Source organism: Sinohyriopsis cumingii, chromosome 3 (assembly GCF_028554795.1).
Source record: "Sinohyriopsis cumingii isolate HCF-2022 chromosome 3, ASM2855479v2, whole genome shotgun sequence".
Classification (NCBI taxonomy): Eukaryota; Metazoa; Mollusca; class Bivalvia; order Unionida; family Unionidae; genus Sinohyriopsis; species Sinohyriopsis cumingii.
This window is the reverse complement of record NC_142963.1, coordinates 47022823-47050303: the sequence shown is the minus strand read 5'-3', so window position 1 is coordinate 47050303 and position 27481 is coordinate 47022823. Positions and strand designations below refer to the sequence as shown.

Here is a 27481-nt window from a genome sequence, read left to right as displayed (position 1 = left end):
TTTCTATGCATGATTTATAATTTTATGGAAGTGTAATGACAGAAGAATGTAGTACATACTGCAAGTTGACATAATCATATGCATCTACTAAAAGTATTGGAATTTCAAATACAATAACAAAGTTGCCACATTATGCAATTATGATGGAAAAGAATGGCCGTTAGACTCGTGATTCCATCATGATCTTTAAAACGGTCAGACTGTTATCTACTAAGGCAGGAATATTTTATCCAAAAGGGAAGACAGCACAGACCATGATGATAGGGACCCTGTTAAGTCCACAAAAATGTCACGGAACTTTATCTGTGCAACTTTAGGAAGATTAAGAAAGATCTTCCAACAGATCTAATTAAGATTCATGTTTCATATTTCTGCAAAGTTTAATTGCTTCCAAAGGTGTTTGATGCACAATTCCTTGATATACAGTGAAACTTCACAAGTTTGAAATACCCTAGGAACAAACAAAAATTTTGGTTTTGTGTCATTTTTGGTTAACTGAGATTTTCAGTTTTCAACAAAGAGATGTGACCAGGTAATTGTTGATATGTATTAACAAAATATCAAGAGTCAATGTTCAGAATTTATAACTGTTATAATAATGATTTCATTTCCTATTCTGTCTTTTCTTGTACTCTGCATAGCCATAGGCTCTTTAAAGACAATTTGTAGGTCACATTAAGTTTCAGTTTAAGGTCAATTTGTATGTAAAATTTACACAAGGGTCCAAAAATTTCTTTCAGTTTTCAGAATAGAGAGGTTTCAGTTTACTGAGTTCAGTTTTCAAAACCGAGAGGTTTCAGTTTACTGAGTTCAGTTTTCAGAATAGACAGGTTTCACCTTACCGAGTTCAGTTTTCAGATTAGAGGTTTTAGTTTACTGAGTTTAGTTTTCAGAATAGAGAGGTTTCAGTTTACTGAGTTCAGTTTTCAGAATAGAGACGTTTCACTTTATCGAGTTCAGTTTTCAGAATAGAGGTTTCAGTTTATCGAGTTCAGTTTTCAGAAGAGAGAGGTTTTGCTTCACCGAGTTCAGTTTTCAGAATAGAGAGGTTACAGTTTACCGAGTTCAGTTTTCAGAATAGACAGGTTTCAGTTTACTGAGTTCAGTTTTCATAATAGAGAGGTTCCACTTTACCGAGTTCAGTTTTCTGAATAGAGAGGTTTCAGTTTACCAAGTTCAGTTTTATTGCAATTAATAAAGAACAAATTTGGAACCAGAAACATGACTCTAGCTCAAAACGACTTTGGCCTACAGAGGTTTCAGTCTTTAGAGTTTTCTGTTTATCTGACAATAAGATTAAGATTGCATTGAGAAAATAAACACCTTACTATTCATATTCACAATTCATTTTCATTATTTGATGTGACAGTCAACAACATCTCATCTTTTCTATGGACATGATAGGCCTTAAGAACAAATTCCTTACAGTGTCACGAAGCATTACGGTACATTTTTTCTTATTTGCTACCAACATATAGACTGAAATGACCCGAACCTAACAAAAGACTTCCTGTATTTACGTATTCATTCTGGTATTTATGTATTCATGTAACATCTGACCTGTGTACAAGTACGTAAAAGTACCATTATGGCTAATGGTGAAAAAAAAAACAGAACAAAGAATGTCAAATTTGCATTATCCTAGTAACCATGGCAATCAGTCCTGAGTCCAGTTCCTTGATGAATTTAAGAGCACGGTAACAAAATGCTTTTGGACAAGTCCTTCAGTGATCAAGCCATTTATGGTGCAGCAGGTTATTAATTGGATTCCTCATGCTATCAAGACTGGCCCTTTGTCTTTGCAGCTGCTTCATCCGCTGTAAATGAAAATCAAATTAAATTACTGTTCAGTTAAAGTAAGGAGTAACTATTCATTCATGTTTAATTTGATGTGTGTAAAGTTTTGTGGATTTAATCATTCGATACAATACATAAAGGTCAAAATCCAATAGACTGTATATACTTGCTTACAAGTCCAGTCCAAGCGCAAACAACAACAATCGCATAGTGAGCCAGAACAAAGATCAGTTATGTTTGTTCTACTGGTTAACCTTCTAGTATTTGTATACCATCACATTTGATTTATACTCACTACCGATTTTAAAAATGAAAAGCATCAAGGATATAAAATATGCTTTGAAAATTAGTCATTTCATTCACATTTTTGTAATTTCTAATCTGACTATCACTAAGGAGCTCCCTAACATTGTCGACTTATTGGCAAATAAAAGCCATTGGAAGCTCTTGATGTAAGCAACATACATACTGTTCACTGTCCTTTTCTGGTTTCTAGAACAGTCCATTTCAGTAATAATTGTGTCATCTGTGTCAAATATTTGCAATGTCTAGTTTTAATATTTCTAAATCAAGTGAACAAATAAAAAGGATGAACTCTTGAATACATGTAGTCAAAGAGATGTAACTCCAAAATTTATGGAATTTTAATTGATAATCAAAAACAGTTAAACACAGAACTTGTACTGTAACATATGCAGACATAAGGATATAGTTTTCACTTTAAAAAAATGAAAACTATCTGTGGTTATATTTTCTGATGCTCAGTTATGCAGTTTAGTATGAAAGTGGTGTCAAGTTTACATACGTATTACAGCAACACATTAGGATATCTCAGTAATTTAGAAGTATGTCTGTTATACAGTGTTCTCCTGTTCTTTTTTTAATTTTCTGCAGAATTGATGATGGTTCTTTGATACTAACAATCTGCCATCCTATTTCTATATTCCCATAGGGTACTAATGTTGAGTTCCCATTTGGTCTTAGAATGTAGGCCCTGTCTCCCCTTCTGGTCAGTGCTTAAGCTTGTTTAATGAAATCTGGGTTACTTACTCCCAAACCAACCAAAACCATTGTCACTGATGGTCTCTTTTCTACAGGTAAAACCTTCATATCAATTTAATGTGTTCCTTTTTTCTAACAACATTCTAGAAATGCTCCCCAAATCTGTGTCAAAATGTTTCTCCAATTCCTAGAGTATTCTGATGTGTGCCATTCCTGACTTTCTCGTGCAGCACGTGAGTATAGTTCATTTGTTCTGGTAGATTTATAATTTTTTAATTATTCTGGATTTATATGTAATTTTATCCTTCATTAATTACCACAACTGCACAAAAATAAGAAACCTGTAATTTGTTATTCCAGTCCTGTGTTAAAATCCTGTGGATTTTCGGGCAGTTTGTTTCATGCATGCCATTGCAGATGAAAATCAAAAGACTTATCAAGAACGAGTATCAAATGCTTTACATGAAAAAAGTATGTGCAGTTTAAAGTGTCTGAGGTAAAGTAGTCTGGTTCCCTGACAAATTCCATTACATCTAATATGAAACCTGGATGAACCAATTATCCGATTTTTGTCAACAATCATTTTCCCATAGTTTTTGCTTTTATTCTTAAGTCAGTATTTTATGGGTCATTTTCGTAAGACTAACGGCTAAGGGTTGGCAGGTCTGTGAATTTAGCCATCGATGACATGTAGGCATAATAAGTGTCTTTTATTACTTCCCCTTATTTGTCTTCTACTTGGCATGCATGAATTCAGCACATGCTTTCCTCATAAAGCTAAGTGAACAAGAATTGTTCGTTGATTCTAATGTGACTTTTTAAAAAAGATATCTTGAAGACGATGCTGATCACTGCTTTTCAAGCTTACTTTGACTGACACTAAAGGCTAAGACAATTTATAAATTAAATTTAAAAATCCGTCGTTTTGGGAACCATGAAGAGAACAGATCACTAACAAGAGCAGGAGGGATACAAGTAGTTGACTGGACAAGGTGCTAACAGAAACCTGCATGGGCCGAAGTAACATGTGCAACAACTGTACAACAAAATGGCTGAATATGGCTATATCTTCTGAAATTCTAGTAATTTATTTAAAGAAATTAAAATTCCAATCAGTTATTTACATTCATTTTATCTGCATAAACTACACACCTCACAATCAAGACTTTATTTTTCTTATTCCTGAAGTTTTCCTGGTGCACTTGTAAGTATGGCTTTTAACTTGTCAAAAGCCTCCTGACATTTTTCAGTCCAAAGGAACTTGTTTTTCTTACTTAATAAACTTGTAAGGGGTTCAGCAATTATAGAAAAATTGGAACAAACTGTCTAATAGTATCGAGCCATACCTAAAACTCGCATCAGTTGCTTTTCATTAACAGGCACAGGGAATTCAGAGATAGCCTTGACATTGGCAAATATTAGTTAAACTTGTCCATGTCCCACGATATGTCCTAGAAAAGTTACACTAACATGGCAGAACTCACTTTTGGATAGATTAATTGTCAAACTTGCATCTGTGAGTCTGTCAAAGAATGTTCGAATTGTTGCTAAATGTTCTTTCCAGGTGTCGTTGTAGATGATGACATCACTTTCAGAAGGTCAAATTTGGTGATGATCTAATCAATACAGTCATCGATTCTTGGTAACAGAAATGAATCTGTTTTTGTCACAATATTCACCTTTCTATAGTCAGTGCACATACAGAGTTTAATCTGGTTTTGGAACAAGTATGCATGGTGAACTCAGTCACTTTTACTGAACTATATAAAATCATTCTCCTGCAAATATTGAATTTCCTTTTTCAAGTATTCCTGTTTGAAAGGGTTCATCCTGTACAGGTTTTGTTTCACAGGTTTGGAACTTACAATTTCAACGTCATGGAAAAGTTTTTTTTTTATGATGTAGGAACATCTGGAAATAAGTGCTCATATTCAGATAATAACTGTTTAAGTTCATTTCTTTCTTGCTCTTGCAAATGTCAAAGTTTCTGGTCCAAATCTTTCATACAGTCTGAATTCCAATATCAGTAGAATCTGATGATATTCCTTCACTAAAATCTTAACTTAGTGGGGCAGGTACAACTAAACTGATTTTATGTTTAAACTGGCGATCTCTTTCAATATACTGGTACTCTTCTAATTTATTTAGATCCCAGGGGCACTAATATTACAATTTAACTCATTCATTTTCTTCTTAACTCTGCGAGGGCCATAATATCTAATCTGAAGAAAATTTTGAAGAATGAACAAGAGAGACAGAACTCTATTACCAGACTCAAACATTCTCTCCATTGTAGTTCTGTCAAACCACAATTTCACTTTTAACTTGAACTGCTCAATGCCAAATTCAAGCATAATAGGAAGGAAATTTCCAGACCTAACATTTGACCCATGACCAGACTGGACAAATTTGGGAAGACAAAAACTGAGAAAAAATCTTTATCAAAGCTTTTACTACTGTTGTAGATTTAATATTCCCCAAAGGAATTGCCTCTGGAAACCATGATGACGCACACATAATGGTCAACAGGTATTGGCTACCTGCCTTGGTCTTAGGTAAGGGACCAACACAATCTACCATAACTCTACTAAATGTATTGTCAAATGCAGGAATAGGCTGCAGATGAGCCTTAGATATTTTCTGATTTTCTACCATTTGACAAATATGACAAACTCTATAATATTTACCGACAACATTTTCGATTTTTGGCCAATACAAGTGAGTTAAGATCTTGTGATAAGTTGTATTGATCCCTAAATGACCAGCCAATGGAGTTTCATGGGCCAGACTAAGTATTTCCTGTCTGCAAGGTTTCGGAACTACAATTTGATAGTTCACTGACCATTCGTCATCAGCAGGTACCTTGGAAGGTCTCCATTTTCTCATTAGAATTCCACGTTTAATGAAATAACAGACAGGAACTTCAGTAGCTTCAGTTTCACTAATGGCCTTTTGAAACAAACAGGAGATCTCAGGATCTTCTTCCTGTTCGACAACAAGTGATTGTTGTTTATAACCTTGATTAGAATAAAGAGAATGAGTCGTTAAAAGAGGATCACTGTGATCAATACCTTCTGATTGATCCAAAGAAGGAGTGAAAGTGACCTCTTCAAAAGCCTGCCCAATACATGTGTCCACTAAAGTTAGACTTTCCTTATCAACATCGTTCTCAAAAGCTTTCTTTGCTATAGCTCTGGTAAATGCACAAGCTGGGAATAAATCAGGGAATTCTTTTTCAACTGGATCGACTTTCTGACCTAAACAAGGCTTGCCAGTTACAAGTGGATTAACCACAACCTTGTCTCCAGCTAGGTTGTTGCCTAGTAATAAACAAATGCCCTCAATGGGTAAAACAGACATTCTGCCAACTCATGGGTCCTGAGACTAAGATTGATGACAAATTTACACAATGGAGAGGAACATTAACAAAGCCACACTCCACTCCCTGAATAAGAACACTCTTATTAGAAGACTTCTCAGAAAAGGACAAAATACCTGACAATAAAAGACTCTGAGAATCTCCTGTGTCTCTTAAAATTTTGATAGGGATAGGATTGGCCAAATCACCCAAGAGTGATACAGAACCCTTCAATATGAATGGTTCATAATTCTCCATAACAAAACCAGACTGGGGTTTATTAGATCCAATAAATGTATTGCTTTCATTACATGACCATGACCTCTTAGAAATAAGAGCATTTGGAATAGGTCTGCCTTGATTCTAATATCAATTTTTCAATCTGTAGCAACGAGAAATAGTGTGTCAATTCTTCTTGCAATGAGTGCACATAGGAAGAGACAAGGATCTTTGGTCAAACTTATCTGAAGGTTGATTTTTATAAGTTGTGCCAGTTTGATATTCAGAAGGGCTTGTATTAGGCTGAAATAATTTTCTGCCAGAAGACTGCTGAGTGCAAGTCTTATTTACAAAAGGAACCTTGTGACTTAAAGAATACTCATCAGCAGTATGAGCAGCATTTTTCAAGGTTGATTTTATGCTCTTCAAGAGTCTTAATGTCACTATGGACATAGTTCATGAACTCTTCAAGTAATACAAGTGGTTTGAGACTTACATAATCTTGTTCAACTTTCTTGGCTAAGCACCATCTATCAAATAACTGCTCTTCTTCTCCAGCAAATTCGACATGAGTTTGTCCAGCTTTTTTTTCATAGTTTCTGAACTTTTGCCGATAAGCCTCAGGGACTAATTCACAACCAATCAAGATATAGTCCTTAACTACATCAATGTCAGCATTCTGTTCTAGTGTCAATGAATTGTAAATATCACTAGCTTTACCAGTGAGTACACATTGTAGCAACAGAGTCCAGTACTATCTTGGCCACTTAAAACTCTTAGCAATTCTTTCGAAACGAAGAAAATATCTGTCTACTTCTTCCAGAAAAGGAGGTACTAACTTGATATTTCTTAAAACATCAAAAGTAGGGGAGTGTTTTCTTTTTGCCGGCTCCAATTCTTTTAACTGAATTTGAAATTCCCTTTCACCCATCTCTCTTTGCATTTGCCATTGTTTTTCTTGCTCTTCACTCTCTTTTAGCAACTGCATTTGACTTACTTCCATCTCTTTCTGAAACCATTTTTCTTTCATCTTTCTCTTTCTGATACTGCATTTATCTTACTTCCATCTCTCTTTCCATTTGTATCTTTTCTATCTGAAACTGAATCTGTCTCATCTCTAATTCAAACTTTTTTAGCTGTACTTCCATTTTCAAATTCAAAACCCCTTCTGAGTAATATTCAAAAAAATTCTTTACTTTTCATGATATTTTAGAAAAAGTTTGCCGATTTCACAAAAGATTTCAAAAATGGAAAAGAATACTTGGGATTTTTAAAAGATTTAAAAAACAAGAGGAATTCAAATTTCAAGAAAATAAAGTTTTCTGAAATATTTTAGCCAAAATTAAAATATCCTGGATGAATCCCCAATTTCTTATGTTACGCTTTTAGGTTCTAATAAACAGTAACTAAGAAAAAGTGAAAACAGCAAGCTTTGAAAAACTTAAAAAATAATTTATTTTCCTGCAAAAACACTAAAAAGCAAAAAATAGAAACTTATGGTTTTAAGAAATCAAATCCAGAAATAATCCAAAAATAATCCATGAATTAAATTTTAGAAATCCCAGAAGTTCAAGTTCGAGTCCTATTGAAAAATCCAAAATGGAAGGTGATGACATATACTATAATCAGTATAGCACTGATGTCTTTACAGTTCTTTGTGAACCACAGAATACAATATTCCAGTGTTTGAATTCAGAATAACATTTCAAGAAATGTCTTTGTCCAAGAAGTCTTTATGAGAACTCAAATATTTCCAGAAAAAAGAATTAATCTTTTTGAATCCAAATAATTTGAATAAAAATTAAAATGCAACTCCAAACTGGTCACAAACAAACACTTTCCAGTGTAAAGTAAAAGACCAACTGAGAAATATCTCTCATATATATATATTCCATCTTTAAACATATACCAACCTTTTCTCTTTTCCTCATCCCTTTTCTTGGCAGCATCTTCCCTTTGTTTGCGTATTATTGCAAGCCTGGCCAAATCTGCCTGCGCTTCATCTGTTTTTCCTTGAAGATGCAACTGCTGATATCGCTGTTTAGCTTGTTGCTTTTCCAGTTCTTCCCTGAAATATTTCATCAGAGACTGTCAATATTATTTAAACAAATAATATTTAGTACTGTCATCCAGGTGATTTGAGGAATATCTGAAAACTCAGACACAATGGCCCAAATCCTCATTATTTTGTACTATATTTTTGCAAATTCTAAATTTTTCTCAACCAAAGCTGAAATTATCTAATTAGCTGAAATGTTTAATGTCTACATATATGAGTAGTCCCTCACCTGAACAAACAATTTGGGTCCATACCAATCATTATAATATGAGATTTGGTGTAATGAAGTATTCTCTTTATGTCCTCAATGGGGTCCTTTGTGGGTATTTATTATATGGAGTTATATGATATTTGTTATGGCAAGTTAATTATTCAATTATTAAACATTATTCAGCATCATGCAGTTCGATGACAGTCAATCCAATATACTTTTCACAAAACTCAGCTTGTAAGATGAACAAAATACTAAAATGTACAAATAATCTGCATATTTGCTTGGCAAATTTAAAGAAGAAAAAAAACTTTCTTTGCAATCGTTCAAACCACACCCCAAAATGACGTTTAAAATCTCAACACAAAAATTATGTCTTCATAATGGATGGTCTGGAGGTCTGTAAAGTTAGAAATCTGCATATATTTTGCTTTCTAGTGCCAACAAATCAGATGAAAATCAATGTAGACTGCATACATTGTGGATGGCATAATTACACCATCGAAAGCCAGTAGATACGTTATGTTACAAGTATTGTGCAATGTTTGTGAGATAAGTCTTACTGTGTGTAAAGATATTGACAATAGCTTGCAAACATCTTTAATTGTACTAAATAATATAATAAAACTTAAACTGAATAATCAAGAATGATACGCTTTTGTTTGAAATGAAAAAGTTTTTAGATGACTTAAAAGACATGATGATTTTTTAAAAAAAAAAAGCACTGATAATATAAATGATCAAATGATCTGGGACAATTTGTTAACATCGCTCACCATTCCATCAAGCGATGTTAACTGTCAGTAGAGATTAAATCAGTCTGCCGATGAAGTCTTTAACGTGAGGATGAAAGCTCCAGGTTATCTTTTTCTATATTGTTTGTCTGTTTGTGTGTGAGTTATTTATATTGTTAACGTAGCTTTAACAATTTTTCAGTCATATCACCATGATATATGCAGTGTGGCAGGTTATAGTGATGCCTAGCAGTGGTGCATCAAGCCACAGACATTTAGTATGATGTCCCGCCCAGTCACATTATCTTGACACCAAGCCTACCAGTCCTAACACTAACCTCTTAATGCTGAGCGCCAAGTGAGGCAGCTGTAATTACCATTTTTTTAAAATAAGTCTTTGGTATGACTCAGTCAAGGATCAAACCCATGACCTCCCACATCTGACGCAGACACTTTAACCACTAGGCCACCGAAGCGGTTCAATATTGTATGTGTACGCTATTGAAAAGTTACAAATCATTATTAAATATGAATAGTAATACTACACAGTTAAGCTTTCACCAAAATATAAATGATCAAAAGTTTGAAAACAAAAAGAAAACACCTTTCTCTCCGTGTTAAAACAGCTTCGGTCCCCTCTATCTCTGTCACTTTTTTATTTTTCTTTGCGGCTCGGTTTGGATTCTCTATTTCAATAAGGTGCTCAACTCCTTTATGTTTGCTCTAAAAAATATAGCAAAAATAAAAATTAAAAACATATTTTAAAAAAATACATTATATATGCAATAATGAGATAAATTTACAAACAGAAAATATTTAAAGTATTTTTTTTCTGAAGTTTGCTTTTCCTAAAACTGTTCTTGATGAAGTCATTTAATGAATATGTATGTATAGTTGGTTGGTTTAATTCAACAGCACTATTATTATCACATTAACATCTAAATCGTGCTAAGAGCTGATCCATGTAAACATACATGGTACCCAGGGAAGTTATATTTATATATATATATATATATATATATATATATATATATATATATATATATATATATATATATATATCTATATATATATATATATATACGTATGTATGGCTACCTTCCTGCCTGAGAACTCTAATTATTCTGAAATCAGATGATGTTTTAAAATATAAATTCTAACTTGGATCAACAGTTGACTACTCTACACTGCAAGTGCCTTCCCTGAGTCCCCATGTAAGGTTTTACTCAAACAACCGAGGAAATAGAAGCTAAGTGCCATTCCCAATATTACCAAAACAGCTGGCCTGGGTAGGTAGTTTTTGTACAGCCCTTGGATTACAACAGTTGAAGGACAGGTTCTGGCTTACATTTTCTTTATCGACTGATTGGTGTTTGATGGCACATCAATAGGGCTGTCAACGGGTACTCGGGTACCCGACCATATTGAAAAACCCGGGTATTGAAACGTAAACGCGGGTACCCGTAAAAAAAAAATCGCCACACTCGCCAACCACTTCAAACAGGTGTGACAGCTATGGCTTTAATTAGAAACCAGATCCCTGATTAATATAAATAAATAATACATCAGAGAGTCAGTTTGGATTAATAAAATTCATTGGCATTGTGCAACAGGACAAACCGTTATCCCCGAGGCATTATATATCAAGGTTAAAACATAGCATTGTTCTACAGGTAATAAACCTCTTTGTAGACGATAACTATTGATTGTGGGTGCTAAATGATCGGTACATTGCGTGCTCTTTTAATGAAATGCACAGGGATACCTTTGATTTCCGAACACACATGTCGAAGAAATCCCACAATTTATATTATGAACAATTATCACCCAGACACCTTGAAATCTTCGTACACACACACACACACACACACACACAAAGACGGTTTTAACGCATTACTCTTGACATGTGGTAAAGCTGCTTTCAAATCTGCGGTCAAAGGCCGATGAATAAACGTGGTCTGTTCTAACAAGGACTTATACTTAAAAAAAGGTGAGTGTTCTAAAGGATTTAACGCGGCTGATCACAGTGATCATTAAAAGTTGGATTATACCTACCATCTGTGTACAAAGGTCATTCTAAATAAATTTATTAATTAATAGCGTGCGGTCAGATCATTCGCAGCTACATCGGTGTGGACGCATCAGACCGAGTAGTGCATTACATGGTTAGCCTCTATCGCCATATAAAATATTAAAGAAATGGGGGTAACAATTAGTTGGTCTAGGGTTGTACATGTCATTCATGTGCTAACGGGTACCAGGGTACCCGTTAAATTTCGCAACGGGTACCCGGGTTGGTTTTTCGCGATTTTTGACAGCCCTACACATCAACACATAAGGTTATATAATGCTGAGGTACTGAGAGTAAAATGCCTTGTCCAGACACATACCACATTAAACAACATGGCCAGATTTGGACAGGATACGAACCCAGACCCTTCTGATTGTGAGTCATCTGCACTAACCACTAAGCAACTGCCACAGCAATTGTAACAACTTTCAACTTGATACCTAAATTTCAATTTTAATTTCAATTTCACTTGATATGAAGGTATCTTCTAATCTCTCCTTATTCTTCAAAACATCCCAAAAAGTGTTTTTCTTTAAAAATAATAATAGCTCTCTGAAGAATTTTGGAATCAAAGTTATGCACCAGCTTTCTTTAAAAATTGTGAATCCTGACCATAGAAAAATCTGGACCGAATTTTAAAACTGAGAACCAAGGACCTGAAACTGAAGTCCTGAAAGCATCGATTCTCACTACAGAGAGCTATGAATATTGTGTTGGGTGTATATCATGGTAAACAGTATTGCTTGCCTTACTTAATAAATTTGACATTTACTGATCATGAATTTTCTTTATGTACCTCTTCATCTTCTGAATCCGATTCCGATTCCTCTGACCCTGACCCCTTAGCAGTAGCTCCCTCTCCCTCTTTGTCCTCATCGTCTGGAAGCTCACCACGCTGCTCCTGTATACATAATAATGAAAATTAAGTGGTTTGCTGTACCATAATACTCCTCTATAAGTCTAGTTCAAATGTGAAGAGCCAGATCTGCTGCTGTCTAATGCACTGGCAGATCTGAATCGGTTAAGTTTATTCGAGTAATCAGTAGTAAAAGAAAACAACACAGACCCTAATCTGCCAATGTGTTAGGTAATAGCAGGTCAGAGTCAATAATGTTTGCAGTGTAACTTGACGTATAAGTGTGTCATATGATCTTTTCATACAAGAGTAAATTGCCTAGTAATACACATTACAACAAGACGTGTTCCGCAATTCACTCTTTGTCCATTTTGAATATCATTAAGATCATACCATGTGTGCAAACAAAGCCAAGACTGTACTCACATCTGGTTTCAAACTTTTGGCAAAACAGTGAGTTTATATCAAATTTAAGTTCAATCAGTGAAATCAATCTTAACTGGAAAAGTGATACAGATAATATCTTACCATAGATATGTGAGAAATAAGGCATGGAGTTACAGTGACCTCTCCATAACAATCTCAGACCATAGTGGGTGTCCTAAAAGGACTCCATCCCTGTGATAGATACAAGGGTGTACAGTCCTACCCTCGTATATCAACACCACGTATGATCAACAATCTGCCTATGTTGACAAAAAAAGCAAAGTCCCCGCCCAATGGCTTGGTAACTACCAAATTTGCTTATTTCAACAGTGACATAAAAAAATAAATGTATATGCTGACTGAAGTCCTTGGCCACAACTTCTATCCTTTGTTTATTAATCATTTATGTCAACAATCTGCCAGTTTCAGCCCACTTTTCTATTTGATGTTTCTACCAGGCATAATGTTGCTGTCAAATTCACAAAACAGCATTTGTTTGGTTCCCCAAGACTGACTTTCCCCCGCTTGCACCCGTCATCAAAGCAAGACAGCAAAATCTTCATATATAAAAGAAGTCATCCTCAAACTTTAATAAAAGCAATGGAATCTTATCAATTGGTACATTTTCCAAAGTGATCGGTGATTGCAACACATTTACTTTGACAAGAAAAGTTTACTTTTTTGCAGAATGTCAATAAATTTTTTTGTGATCATTTCTCATTAGTATTTGTACTGCTTTTTCTCAAGAATTTATATTTTGTTACCAGGTTTTCATTTCCTTTGAATAGCTCCATCCCCTTAATATCCTCAGTTATATAATTAGATAGGCTGCCACACTACAGTCAGACCAAAATCAAGGTCAATTTAATTAGCATGCAAATAACAACAATAGTCACATGTTACCGGCAAAAATGGACATTGTAATCAACTGTTTAGTCACATGTGTTGCTTGGCAATATGGTATAGATCAAACAAGCACTATCATCTTTTAATACATATTTTATAATAAGATGTGTCCAATACACGAATTTCTAACATGGGACCTATAACAGAATTCACCGATTTTTATTTACATGTACTTAATGCATTATAGATTGTATTATACAAAGTAACAAAAATGCAAGTTATCAATATGCAGTGTATTTCATATTAGTTTTGTTTCATTTAATGAAAATTTACATTCTTCATTTTCTGAAAATGCAAATCCTACTCACTGATGAGAGGTCACCCCTTATATAAGAATTTAACTCATATGCAACTGAATGAATAAATTTGCTTTTTTTCAGTCCATGCCCCAACCCACCCAACCCTCTCAACATCCACTTATGTTGACAACATTAAAATTAAATGCAACAATTTACATAATTAAAATTTTACAATTAAAAGTTATCTCCATTTAAGCTAACAATGGAAGATACAAACTTTTGAATTCAACAACTGGACTCTTACTTTTTTTTATGGTTTCTGGGCCTCGCACATATCCAATTAACAAAAGACTGAATTCAATGCAATACAGAACTGAAAATGTTCTGCACTATTTTACTTTTCTAACATTTTTTTAATAAGCCCCTAATAGCACAAACTGGGAATTTGTATGTGTATAATAGTCAAACTGGGAAATGTAGAATTTCAATATTTTACACATTAATAATAATATGTATTGCTTAGATGATTACTTAATTGCTGAGAATATTCACTGACTGGAGCAAGAGGATGGAGATTCCCTTCTGTCCACTAAATTAGTGGTAGTCTCCTTAATACATGCTTGTTTCTTTACTCACAGGAGTGCTTCGTCATGGAGTAACAAAGCACTGCTAACTTCTTTTATAAAGATGACCGAATGATGAATTTTGTGTGGTGAAATTATTTGCAATATTGCAATCTGAATTGTTCACAACTAGGAAGTATAAGTACCACATGAGCAATATAATTTATGTTCTTTAGATCAACTGCAAGATGACAGATAGTCAAGCATACATTTCACTTCTCTGCAAAGTAAGAAAACTATGCCTTGATGAGAATTAGAACTGTTTAGCAATGGAATCAAATAAAAATAGGTGAGGATATTCCAAACATACATGTATACTGATTAGCATATGTAATAATCAAGTCAAAACACGGTCCAGTCCGCATCACATACATTTGGTTCTACTGGCGGGAGACCAAAGATACAGTTTTAAAAGCCATCTACCACATGTACAATTTTACGGTTGAAATCCACAGCTTTTGAAAATTACAAGACAGAAGAAAAGAAGGAGAAAAGATGATATTCTGCTGTGTTCTATCCATATATTACAAAAACCAGAAAGAACCAGTCAATTGAGGATGGAACTGTTTCATCAGTAGAATGACAAGTGAAATGATGTGCACTTGGGTAATTGGTTTAAGAAAGGTAAGTGGACCAACTTGAATTGGTTTATTGGCAATTAATTTGATTCATCTGGCAGACTTTACTGGATTCATTTCTGATAAATTATCAGCATTTGTTTGATAGCACCTCGAATTATAATCAGACAAAACAGGGAAAACATGGCTTCTCATGAAGCCGTTTTGAGCGGGATTGTGTTTTATTGGTGATTAATTTGCCTCAATCAGCAAATGTTTAAAACCTCAAGCATTTTATTTAATGGATCATTCAGGAAAAATTTAACAGACATAATACTCAGTGCATATAAAAAAACTTTTAATTTTCAATGGCACAAAGAATATTTTCTGGTCTGCCTCAGTCTCAGAATGACCCACCAGTGATAAATTTTCTGGCCCTCAGACTCCTAAGAAACTGAAGGATAGTGTGAGCTCTGAGGAGGAAGTGAGTCAATCTCTCAAATTTGTAAGAAAATTTAAGGACAAGTGTAAAAGTGGATTTCCATGCGTTAGAAATGTTGACAGAGATGGAAATGGAGTGATGATATGTGACTGGTGTAAGGACAGTGAAAAATCAGACGCATTTGACACTGAAGGCAGTTCCAATGTTCAAAAGAGTGTCCTGAATGACCATTAAAAATATCCTGACGATCTGATTGCTGTTGAAACTCGCAGGGCAATGAAAAACACCATACTATAGCTAACTGGATAGAAGAGCAGGTTGACAAATTTGTTATAGAAAGTAAAAAGTCAAAGACTGCAAAGTTCAGGACACTATTTTGTGGTGAAAAATGGTCTACCTCTTGACACTCAGAATGGCTTCATTGAGTTGCAGGTAATTATTTAGTACAGTACATAAGTATTCTGTTTCATGCCAAAAGTTTTATAAGTTGTCTTCAGGACAGCTTTGATTATGTCCTACATTTATTCAGATTTACTTGACATAATGAATAATGTGGAATACAAAAATATGACCAGTCACAGCTCATTTTTCTTTGGTCTCTAAAAAGAAAAAAATTTGGTAGGCGTTACAGTTAAAATGTTTCTGATGGTGGTTCATTGGTATAATTTATTATTTATGGAATAAAATGGACATATTTCTTAATAGAATTACAAGAATTTTTGGACTGTGATGATGGTATAACTATAAGGTTTCTCAGATATAGGCTGATTTAATTTTCTTCCTGCTTTTAGAAATAGAATGGTTCTCCAGCCTTACAGAACAAATCAACATTGTATACTGGTGAAGGTACCTGAAACAAAATACTGAATTTCATAGATGAAGACAGACAAGGCTCCATTTTAGAATATGTCAGCCACAGTGATTTTGTTGGCATCATCACTGATGAGACAAACAGACATAACTATCCACAAGAAGAATGAATGTGTACTCTAAATGTTTCAAAAGAGGAACCTCTGAAACTGTCATTCATTTCATTACTTGTGTAGCCATTCCGAATGGAAAAGCTGATACCCATGTGTGTGTAATTGAAAGGTTGTGTGCCAAGATAGGTTTGGATATGATGAAGATTATATTTATGGCTAGTGATGGTGATTCTGTCATGACAGGCCAGAAAAATGATGTCGGTGTTAAAATAGGGAATTGCATAATCACAGAATCTTGCAGATTCATTGTATGAAACATTGTCAAGCTTTGTGTCCTGGCCAAGCTTGCAAAGATGTGGATTCACTCAAAGAGTATCACACCAACATGAAGAATGCGTACCGCTATTATCACAATTCAGCCATCTGGTATGAGCAGAGGAAAATGGAATATGTTCTTGCAGACATAATAGACATGAAAAAACAGATTTCCCTAAAGGAACCTGCTGGCTTCAATGAAGAATGCAGTGAAAGCAATCTTAAATTATATCCAGCTCTAGTCACCACACTCAAAAACCAATCAGCAGCTAATTGTCCAGAGGCCAAAGGACTACTTCTGAAAGTAAGACTGTAGTCATGTTTTTTTGCACACAGCATTACTGATACATGTGCTTAAGACTGTGAACAAGTTGTGTCGTGTGTTTCAGAAATACGAGTTAGACACTGAGGCTGTGAATGTCATGGTTAAATGTACTGATGAGATACTGGAACAGCTGAAAATTAACAATGGTGAAGAGCTACAGAATGTGTAGGATTTGGTTGCAGAGAGCCAGTACAAAGCAGTGGTGGCCACTAAGCATGACAGAATATTTTTCAGAATGCTGCAAACGACTATATAGACAACCTTAAGGAGAACATTGCAAATAGACTTGAAGAATCATTCATGGATAATATTCAAAAAGCGAACTGAATCCTTAATCCCTGATATCTACACCCTCCCCTGGTATATCATCTCACTGACATCAGGACTTGAATATCATCTGTGAATGGCTTGGGACAAAGGGATACTATGGTGTACTTGTGGACACTGACAAAATTAAATAGGACATTTTTCAGTTTAAGGTAGTGCCCAAGAACTTCCATGGACAATCGCTGAAATATGTGTCAGGAACTAGTTGAAAAATAGTGATATGTTTTCAGATTATTGTATACTGGCCAAGTATATCCAGGTGGCTCCTTTTACAAGCGTGGCTTTTCTAGCCAGAATCATCTGAAGAAGTTGGCAAAACTCATCAGGAAATGTGAAGAAGGTCTATCTGTAGAGGAATTTGATGCAGAAGGGATTGTAGCCAAGTTTGTCTAAGTAACAATAGGAGGAAAAAATTAACTGACAATTCTTTTATGTACATCCTTGATATTTAAATAATAACTTTCATGGTTGTATTGACAAATTTTTAAATATAAAACGAATTCAGAAGTTGATAACAGAATATGTTGTGAAGTTGAAAATATAACAAAGGATAATACAGGGTTCATACAGAATTCTGAATGATAAATTCAAAGACTTTTCCAAACTTTCAAAGACCACAAACATAGATTTCCAAGACTATTTTCACTAACATTTTGTATACAAGTTATATTATATGAGAAGTGTGTTGTGATTCGGATTTTTAACGTAGCTTTAACAATTTTTCAGTCATATCGCTACGATGTCTGCAATGTGGCAGTTTATAGTAATGTCTAGCACTGGGGCATCATGCCGCAGACATGTAGCATGATGTCCCACCCAGTCACATTATCCTGACACCAGGCCGACCAGTCCTAACACTAACCTCTTAATGCTGAGTGCCAAGCGAGGCAGCTGTTAGTACCATTTTTGTAAGTCTTTGGTATAACTCGGCTGGGGATCAAACCCATGACCTCCCGCAACCGAGGCGGACGCTCTAACAACTAGACCATCAAAGTGGTCTTATATGAGAAAACAGCGAGCACAAAATACAATATTGTTTAATGATGAAATTCAAACTATAACTAATTTCCTAATTTCAAAAGAAAGAAACCAGGAAAACCCTATTACATCCAAATCTAACAGCCTCGGACAATTTTATTTGTGATTATGCTGGAAAGAAATTTAAATGTTTGGGTTCATTTCAATTTTCAAAGACTTTTAAAGACCTCAGGGTAATCTGCTAGATTTTCCCAAACTTTCAAGGCCTTGAAAATGCTACCTCATTTTTCACAAACTGTCAAAGACCTTCAAAGACTGTGAGGGCACTGTAAAGTAATCCTGTTTGTTTCATATACAAAATATACACACAGTAACATATAGTTAGAAAGAAATGCTTTTTACAAAAATCAGATTGTATGTTTCTTACAAAATACTGTACAAGTGTTTCTTATTATTCAGCAAGAAACAAGTAGTCTTAAATATTATTTGTTTCTACCAATAACAAGCTATGGGCTCATTAACTATCCAAAAGACTTGACTCTCAAGATTTCAGTTTTTTTACTCTTGAGATTTTCATTTTTACTCATGACATGTTTGGGTTAAGGGACAACTGACTCTTCAGTTTTTAAATCTACTGAGAACCATGTACTTTTAACTCAATACAATGGCACAGAATTGAAGAAACTATTTCCTTAATTAGCTACTACAAATCACATTTACAAACTTACACACTTATGTCTATGCACTGTTGCAACTGAAATCACATTTGAATAAAAACTGGTTCTCATTTTGTTGGTCTTAATAGCACCCTCAACATGTTATATATTAAATCATTCTGAGGAAAAATGAGCAAAAGGCAAGGACACAAAAGCAGTTGACATGTCCTGGCCTGGGTGGGTATCAAACCCATGGCCTTTGGATCAGGAGTCTGATGCTCTCCTGACTCAGCTTCCATGACCTCCATGGATACAAACTGGACTCTACAACCCAAAGATATTTGTGAGAATCGTAACGGGCATATTAAGTAGACACATAATCATATATTATCAATGGAAATCAAGAAATAACTAAATCCACATACCCTCCATTTCCTCTCTCTTTCTTCCTTTTCTAGTTGAGTTTGAAGATCCTCTTCATTTGTAAAAACCCTTCTCTTACCTTTGAAATTTGTTTTCCCTCTTGCTCCTCCTGTTAAGAAGATGAGAAAATTAAACATAAACCATGTGAAACATCAAAAGCCAATAATGAATCTATACAAAATGACTTATAATTCAAATAATGTACACATGAAATTCCGTAACTTATGTGCATACTCAAACTCAAAAGTTGACTCTCAGAACTCAGTCATACATATTTTATTTTCATAAAATTACTCCATAAACTGAACAACATTCATCAACTGAAAAACTCACATGTATATTACACTAGTAAATAAAATAAAAACTAAGTTTTGAATGTGCATTTAAGTTGAGGAGTTTGATAAATATAGCACCAGGGCTAAAAGTTTTCAAAAGCTGGGAATACCATCCAATACACAGTTTACAAAGATTGGACCTCAAGTGCAAAGTCTATACCATGCAGCATATATAGTTGGCACTTACTGTATATATTTCTGTGTATCACATCCCATGTTTCCAACATTACTCATAGATTTTTATGGAATGTTGTGCTTATAATACAATCCTATTCTGCACAAATACAATTTTCAGTAAAAAAGATAGACTTATAAGCAAGTATATATGGTATATCCTTTGTGAGCTGCGAGTTATGGCACCCTTATGTTTAATTTACCTATAATAGTGACAGAGCAAAACAAAACAGGTGAAATATTTCTGGAAGTACATGTATACAAACTGACATATCTAATAACCAAACCAACACATGGTCCACTGCAGACTGTCTCACGGCCACATTAGCAGTCTCAAAGCAGACTGTCATCCTGATGAAGAACACTGCCTTGTATCTTTCTCTCTCTCCATATATATATATATATATATATATATATATACACACACACGCACACACACATACTTGATGCTATAGTGTCCCAAATTAGCTGCTATGATGGATGCAAGATTGGCACCATTTTCATTTAGGTCCAACATCATGGTGGTCATATCATCTTCAGAAGTCTTCCAGTGAAAACCACATGTCTATATGGCTTTTCATTTAGGAGGAATAGCAATACTAAAATTTACAAGATGTAATGCCAGGGCAGCCATATTTGAGGTTAGATTTGGCACCAATGTCTTTTAGAATCAACTAGGTATCATAATCATTCTGGTGAAAACCCCATGTCAATATGACTTTCAATCTATGAGTAGTAGTGATGACAAGATTTTCAAGATGTCTGCCATAGCATCCATCCTGGGTGTGGGATCAGCACCATTTGCATTTAGTATCAACCAGCAATCATAAGAAGTCTTTTAGTAAAAACCTATACTGATGTAATTCAACTTGGCTATTGTGCTGTGACTGTGTTGCCCATACTGGATGTCCAAGTGGCACCATTTTCATCTAGGAACAACTAGACATCACAGGAAGTCTCCAGGTGAAAAGCCCATATCAACATGACCCTTGGTTCAGAAGGAATAGCGATAAAATGGATTTCAAGATGACTTGCACGAACCAGACATCACAAAACGTCTTTCAGTGAAATTCCAATGTTGATATGACCCTCCATTCAGAAGAAATATCAATAACAAGATTTTCATAATGTATGTCTATGTGACACCATTTTCATTTATGATCGTCTAGACATCGAAGGAAATCTTCCAGTGAAAACCCAACTTGTATATGACCTTCCTTTCAGGGTGAGAAAAGACAGTGTGCAGTGTTGTGCAAGTTGTTCCAGATGCAGTTAAGACCCAAACAAGTAAATAAACTACACATAGTTTCATAGTTTAACGGAAGGTACAGCGCTGAAGTTAACATGAAGGCATCCAGACTTAGGGTTGTCACTGTTGCAGGCAGCTGATTCCAGAGTGCTGATGTCTGTGGAAAGACCGTGTGCTTGTACTCTAAATGTTAACTTTCATAAAGTGACTGTATCTTTTTGATTATATAGATGCTGGCAAACGATTGTGTATCACAGGGATGATGACCAAGTTGTTCATAACCTTGTATAGAAGTGTGATATATTCTTTGTTGTTCTAGACATTATCACTGTGGTTGTTAGATTAAGACTATGACACTTCCAGGCTTTCCATAGCTGAATGGCTTACTGAGTACAAAGTATACTGCATTTCTCTGAATTTGCTTAATTTGAAATATTACAGGAATGGTGACACAAACGGATTAACTTTAAACAGTAACTGAATTGTGTTCTGGAGATGTAAAGTTTTTACATTTGTTTGGGTGAAATATTTGTCCCTGTGTATTTGGTTCATGTAACACTGAATTAAACATAGTTCAACTACTTTTGGAAATATGGACTTATCACTGATATTTAGCATGTACAATGACTTTACAATTACTTTTGACTTCTTTGAAATCACTCTTACATGTTATTATATAATTAATTAAAAAAATGAAATGTATTCATGAGAAAATGTGGCTTTAAGACCCCAGGGTATAATAGGTAAAGAGTAATTTCCCCTTATTGGAACATGTACAGTAATCACAGAAATAGCAGCACAAGGTAACACTGGCTTGATGTGTTTTTCTTCGTAACAACATTGGAACTGTTATATATTTAGTTTTAAACAAAAAAAATAATGTATTCATGTGAAGGTGAGCATTTAAAAACCACGGGTGTTAACAGAGTAGATTCTACTTGTCAGAACTTGTAGGATACTCACAGAGACGGCAGCACCAGGTAAAATTTGTTTCATCAGCTGATGAATTAAAATGTTTTATTCCATAACAATTTTTGCATGAGAGACTGTACTGTATCATTACTTTACTTGTGTAAATACTAAATTAAATGCCTATTGTTAATCAATATAGCTTTTTAATTATTTAACACAATAATCAGTTTCATACAACTGGGAAACAGAAACCTCAATTTTAAAAGGAAAGCATTTTTGAAAATGACTCAATACCTTTAAAATTATATATATTTATGTATGTAGATATTCTTTTCAAAACTTCACGAAACACACCTACTGACTAATTTTAAAATCTTGCTAGCTATCATGTTTTATGGTCAACTTACATATCCATTAAATAGCATCTTTTAAAGTAAACCACCTTTATAATCCAATGATAAATTAATTTGCTGCGGTAGGAAAGTTCATAGTCTCAACAAGGCTGAGGTTACAGAAGTAATCCTATACTTTACAGTTCAGTAATTAAAACTATTGTTAAAGAACAACAACAACAAAAAAATATGAAATGAGTAAAAATCTACTAACTAAGTAAATTTATCTTTTTCAGCAAGGTTGGCTAGTGATAAAGTTATTAAGCCTAGATAAGGTACAATACATTGGTATGTTTACACTAACCATACTTTGACCACCATGACAGATAAAGTGAGGACCGCTCCAATGGCTTAGTGGTTAGAGGGTCTGCCTCGAATACGGGAGTCAAGGGTTCAATCCCTGGCTAAGTCATACTGTAGATTTATACAAATGGTACTAATAGCTGCATCGTTTGGCGCGCCAGTGGCCTAGTGGTTAAAGTATCTGCCTCAGATGCGGGAGGTCATGAATTCGATCCCCGGCTGAGTCACACCAAACACTTATAAAAAATGGTACTTACAGCTGCCTCACTTGGCACTCAGCATTAAGAGGTTAGTGTTAGGACTGGCCGGCCTGGTGTCAGGATAATGTGCCTGGGTGGGACAGCATGCTACATGTCTGCAGCATGATGCCCCAGTGCTAGACGTCATTATAAACTGCCACATTGCAGATATCATAGCTATATGACTGAAAAACTGTTAAATTGCAGAATGGACCAGGCAATGCTGCCATCTTTCACTTAGAACTAATGTTTCAATATCATATACCTACAAAATAATTTATCACTTTCAGACTTTGCATTTTTTGGTTTTGTATTTTGAAAACATTATTGATCCTATCAAATGTTATCAGTGCATTGGGGATTTAAGAACCCACTTTAAGTGTGCATGTAGTTACTTTGCTATGCTTGTCAAAATAAAAAAAAATTGTCATACCGAAACTTTGCATTTGTCTGATAGTAATGCGATTTTTCATCATTTCATCAGATAATGTCCCATTACAAAATTTAAACAAATGCAATAACATAATGAATATAAGCCTGAAAACATTTTAAAACCGATGACCGTTTGTCAGTTCAGATATTTACAGCATCAACAACTTCAGCCTATTTATAGTGGATGAAAGTATAAGCTCTGCATGTTCATTTTGCGGCTGTATCCTGTGTAAGCTATACAACAAGTGTTAATACAATAAAAACTATTTAAAAAAATCATCTCAGCATGTTCTTTTGGCACACCAATTTGTACGAAATTAATAATAAGTTTAGTTTTGGAACATCAGTTGATATTAAAGTTAACATCGTTGTCAGCTCTTAGAAATTAAAATATGTCGGACAATGTCAAAATGGGGAGATTCAAATGTTTTCAAAAATTCAATTCTCACTGCGGTTGGTTTATAAATGTTTCTGATTTATAAATTTGGTAGCAAAATAAAGCTTGGAATATGCAGATTCTGATGATATATGATGAATTTATTTAAATTGCAAAACTTTTGGTAAAATCTTTGTAAAGTTTGCAGGATTATTTCTTTGTGTAGGAATATCACTGGAATGTGCTAAAACCGCTGACTGAATTGTTTACATCTCCTCTCATTGGATTGAAAAGTTCATGAATATCCATGAAGTTTTAATAACCTGCATTTTGTAACAAAGAGAGATGTCACGCAACCACGACATGATTAGGGCTCATTTCCAGTGAAGCATGAAATCTGTCACTGTACATGATTATAAAGTAATAATTCAATTAATATAACGTCAAATATAAAAAGAAAACATGCCCATTATAGATAATTTTATTAGCTTTTACAATTCATAAAACATGTTGCAATCAGATGACATGTAATGATTCTGCAATGAAAATTCTACACTTGGTCAACAGTTTCATCAGATTTCCAGTTAAACTGTCATTTTGCCCATGTTAGATTGGGGTTGATAGTTTATACCAAATTTATGTAAAAAAAACTATGTCCAGAGATCTCGGAAACACTTAATTACACGTATTTGGAAGCCAATTTTTGATCTGGGATGCAGAAAATCACTGAGGCAGGAGTCCTCCATACGCGTGTAATAGGTGTGCGGCAAAATTCAAAGACTTGCCAGTCCTGCTCCAGCCACCTGCTTTATGGGAAAAAGTGTTGATCAATTAGCTGTGCTGATATTTACAATGACAGAATTCAGTGACTGAAAGACCCCTTGATGTATATACATGATGCCATTTTATAAGAGTACATAAAAAAGAACATGATGCAATAGCTGGGCGGCAAGTTCAAAGGCTCTGTCTGGCGGCCGGGTGAGAAAATGTACTGATATTTACAGTGATTGAATTCAGAGGCAGAAAGACCCAGAGATGTACATGTGGTCATTTATAAAAGTACATCAAATAAATAACTTTAGCTTTCATTATTGTGTTCATTTCTGAATTTAGCGGAATAAGCAGTGCACGTGACCTCAGAATCAAGACATGTTGAGACTTAGACAAAATGCTATTCATAAGTGGGTGACAAGTCGCCTAAAAATGTAAACTTCGCCTTCTTCTGTTAGGAAAGCGAAAACGACATTCACTGACCATACCATATTTTTTTAAATGCCCCTCGCCTTAGCCTGGTTAGTCCTAGTGTTGTAGCGAAATGTATTCATCAAGGCATCAGTAGCTAGGCCTAGTTTTTATATCAATTACGTTGACAAACAAACTCTTGCCCATTCACAAGCATTGTTTTGATAGCTGATTGACCATTAAGCCTTTTCCGAGTAAGGCAGCAACTATCAATTTCCTGCATGCTATCCTTTGATGATAAAACAAACAAACTTGTGTTTTAAGATCAGAATCAGTGATCTGGATATATATTAACTGCTTCTTATACAATATTTCGTCACAAAATTAGTTTGAAACTGTAAGTGAACCAGTAGGCCTAATGGGAAATAATGGCGGACTTTGCTAAGTCTGGGATGTACCAGTTTATTAGATTGTCTGTTTTCTTAAATCATCGGGCAAATATATTCAGAAAAAATATACAAATCATTGAAATCAAAGCCTAGGTATTATTTTATTAAAGATTCAACTTTAAAATGCAAATTATGTAGGTCAAAAACGTATGGGACAATGCTATGTTGTGGAATTCGTGAGATGCACTTTAATGTCTAAGCTGTTTTCTGACTTGACACGTATTTGCAAAAATATGGAAAAAAACTGCAAATCAGATACTATTTATTTGCCTAAAATTACAACAAGTATGTATACAAATAAATAAACCATAAATTTGTGATCCTGTCAATGAACTGTTGTAATCAAGCTATATTATAGTGAGTGATTACATTATAAAAACCTCTCCATCTAAAAACAGATGCACTCACGTCTGTGTTGATTCTGTAGGAAAGAAGGGACTGCAACTTTTGATGGTGGGACTCCTATTTGTACCAAAATGGGAGTCCTGGACTCCTAGTTTTAAAATCCTAGCGAGACCTCTGATGTCAAATGCAATTACAAATTAAACTTGATTTGTTTAAGGATATGTTAGTCCTACATGTAAGACCTCGATGCTGATATTTGTGTTTTGGGTGTCAAGGTCTTACTGCCTAACTAACGGTGATGTGTAGCATGTTTTGATGGACAAACATTGTAACAAAAGTCAAATTTTCAGGAATATCTCATAAAACTGGCAACTAAAATAATGATGCTTTTCTACAAAGTAAAGTCATAATGATTTAGTCAAACTTTACTTACTCTGATGACTTTTCTCTAATAAATTCAAATTCTCAGAAAAGAAATGGACCTGTTTTCAAGTTTTGCTGGCCTACATTTCAGTTGGCTAGAAACCAATGAAAGACAGGGATGCCAAAATCGGGTAAGATGAAATATCTTTAACGAAATGAATATAAATATATTATGCCTATTGGAACTGTAAGCAGCGTTTCATTTTGTTCAAGAAACATATCCCCAGCATGAACCTACTTCAACATACCTCGACTACCATAGCATTTCAACAAATTCAAATGTATGTCACCGGAACATGAAAATGTATCCATTTGCTAGTGTCAAATTTTAATTCTACCAGGATAAAACCAGCACAGTAAGTATATTAATTACATATCAAGTTGTGGAAAAGTGTTGATATGGGATGCCAAGTGTGTGAGATATTCCTGAAACTTTGACTACTCGTTCCGATGTCAACCGACATTGGAACACGCTATACAAGCCCGTTGTTTGGGTAGGAAGACCTAGCATTAAAACAAAAATAATATGCTATGTCTTATATTGTAGGACTACAGGATACGTATGCACCATCTTTAAACTTTCTCACATGCTAAAAAAGCACAGAGTGAATCACACCAGACTGCTCCACTGATGACACATAGGAACGCTTTAGTACCCCATCCACTAAGCAGAGATACTAATATTAGTATTAGGGGTAGGGGTAGAGTGCTGAAATTGGAAATGGACGGTAAAGAATGATTGGTTAGGCAATTAACATGGACGCTGCTGTTTTCCTCCGTACGTGTATGTAATGAATAAATAAACAAAAATTGGATTTAGCGGAAGATTTAAAGTCCTAACAGGTTTTTGAAAGATATTCTGAGTAAGCGGCCTCTTGGAATTTCACAGGGGGACTAGATCTGGTTAGGTGAGGACGTACTATGTTAAAATATAAATGATTAGCATTCGTTTCAGTTACGAAATCAATCAAATCAATTAAACATTTACGTAGCAGAAGACAATCAACAATTTATCCTAACCTCTAGGCATGATGAAATTTCAAAAATAATTAAAATATTGCACCACGATCTTACTATACACGAGTCAGCTTGAAAAAAACGGCGTAACTATATTTTTTCGCCACGCAAATACAACATGCAGTTCAACGAAATAACAAGTAGTAATCTTGACTACTGGAACTTATTAGAATAGATAAAAACTAATTTATATGAAACTGAGCTAG

General features: G+C 34.7%; 1 protein-coding gene across 1 annotated transcript; it reads right to left on the bottom strand.

Moving 5' to 3' along the window:
- On the bottom strand, positions 1-27413 carry LOC149802799 (28 kDa heat- and acid-stable phosphoprotein-like). Its single transcript, XM_089952232.1, has 6 exons — positions 27279-27413; positions 19450-19556; positions 12248-12352; positions 9985-10103; positions 8290-8444; positions 1-1817 (listed from the first exon to the last, which is right to left on the bottom strand). Exons 1-6 carry the CDS (start codon positions 27286-27288, stop codon positions 1780-1782), a joined length of 534 nt encoding a protein of 177 aa, XP_089808358.1. The 5' UTR covers positions 27289-27413; the 3' UTR covers positions 1-1779.
- Positions 27414-27481: the final 68 nt, after the last annotated feature.

Excerpts from the sequence above, each read along its gene's own strand:
- LOC149802799 (XM_089952232.1), bottom strand. Across the intron at positions 12,353-19,449 it reads AAAGAGAGAGGAAATGGAGG|GAGCAGCGTGGTGAGCTTCC; the intron begins GTATGTGGATTT and ends TTATGTATACAG. Across the intron at positions 8,445-9,984 it reads GTTTTAACACGGAGAGAAAG|GGAAGAACTGGAAAAGCAAC; the intron begins GTGTTTTCTTTT and ends GAAATATTTCAG.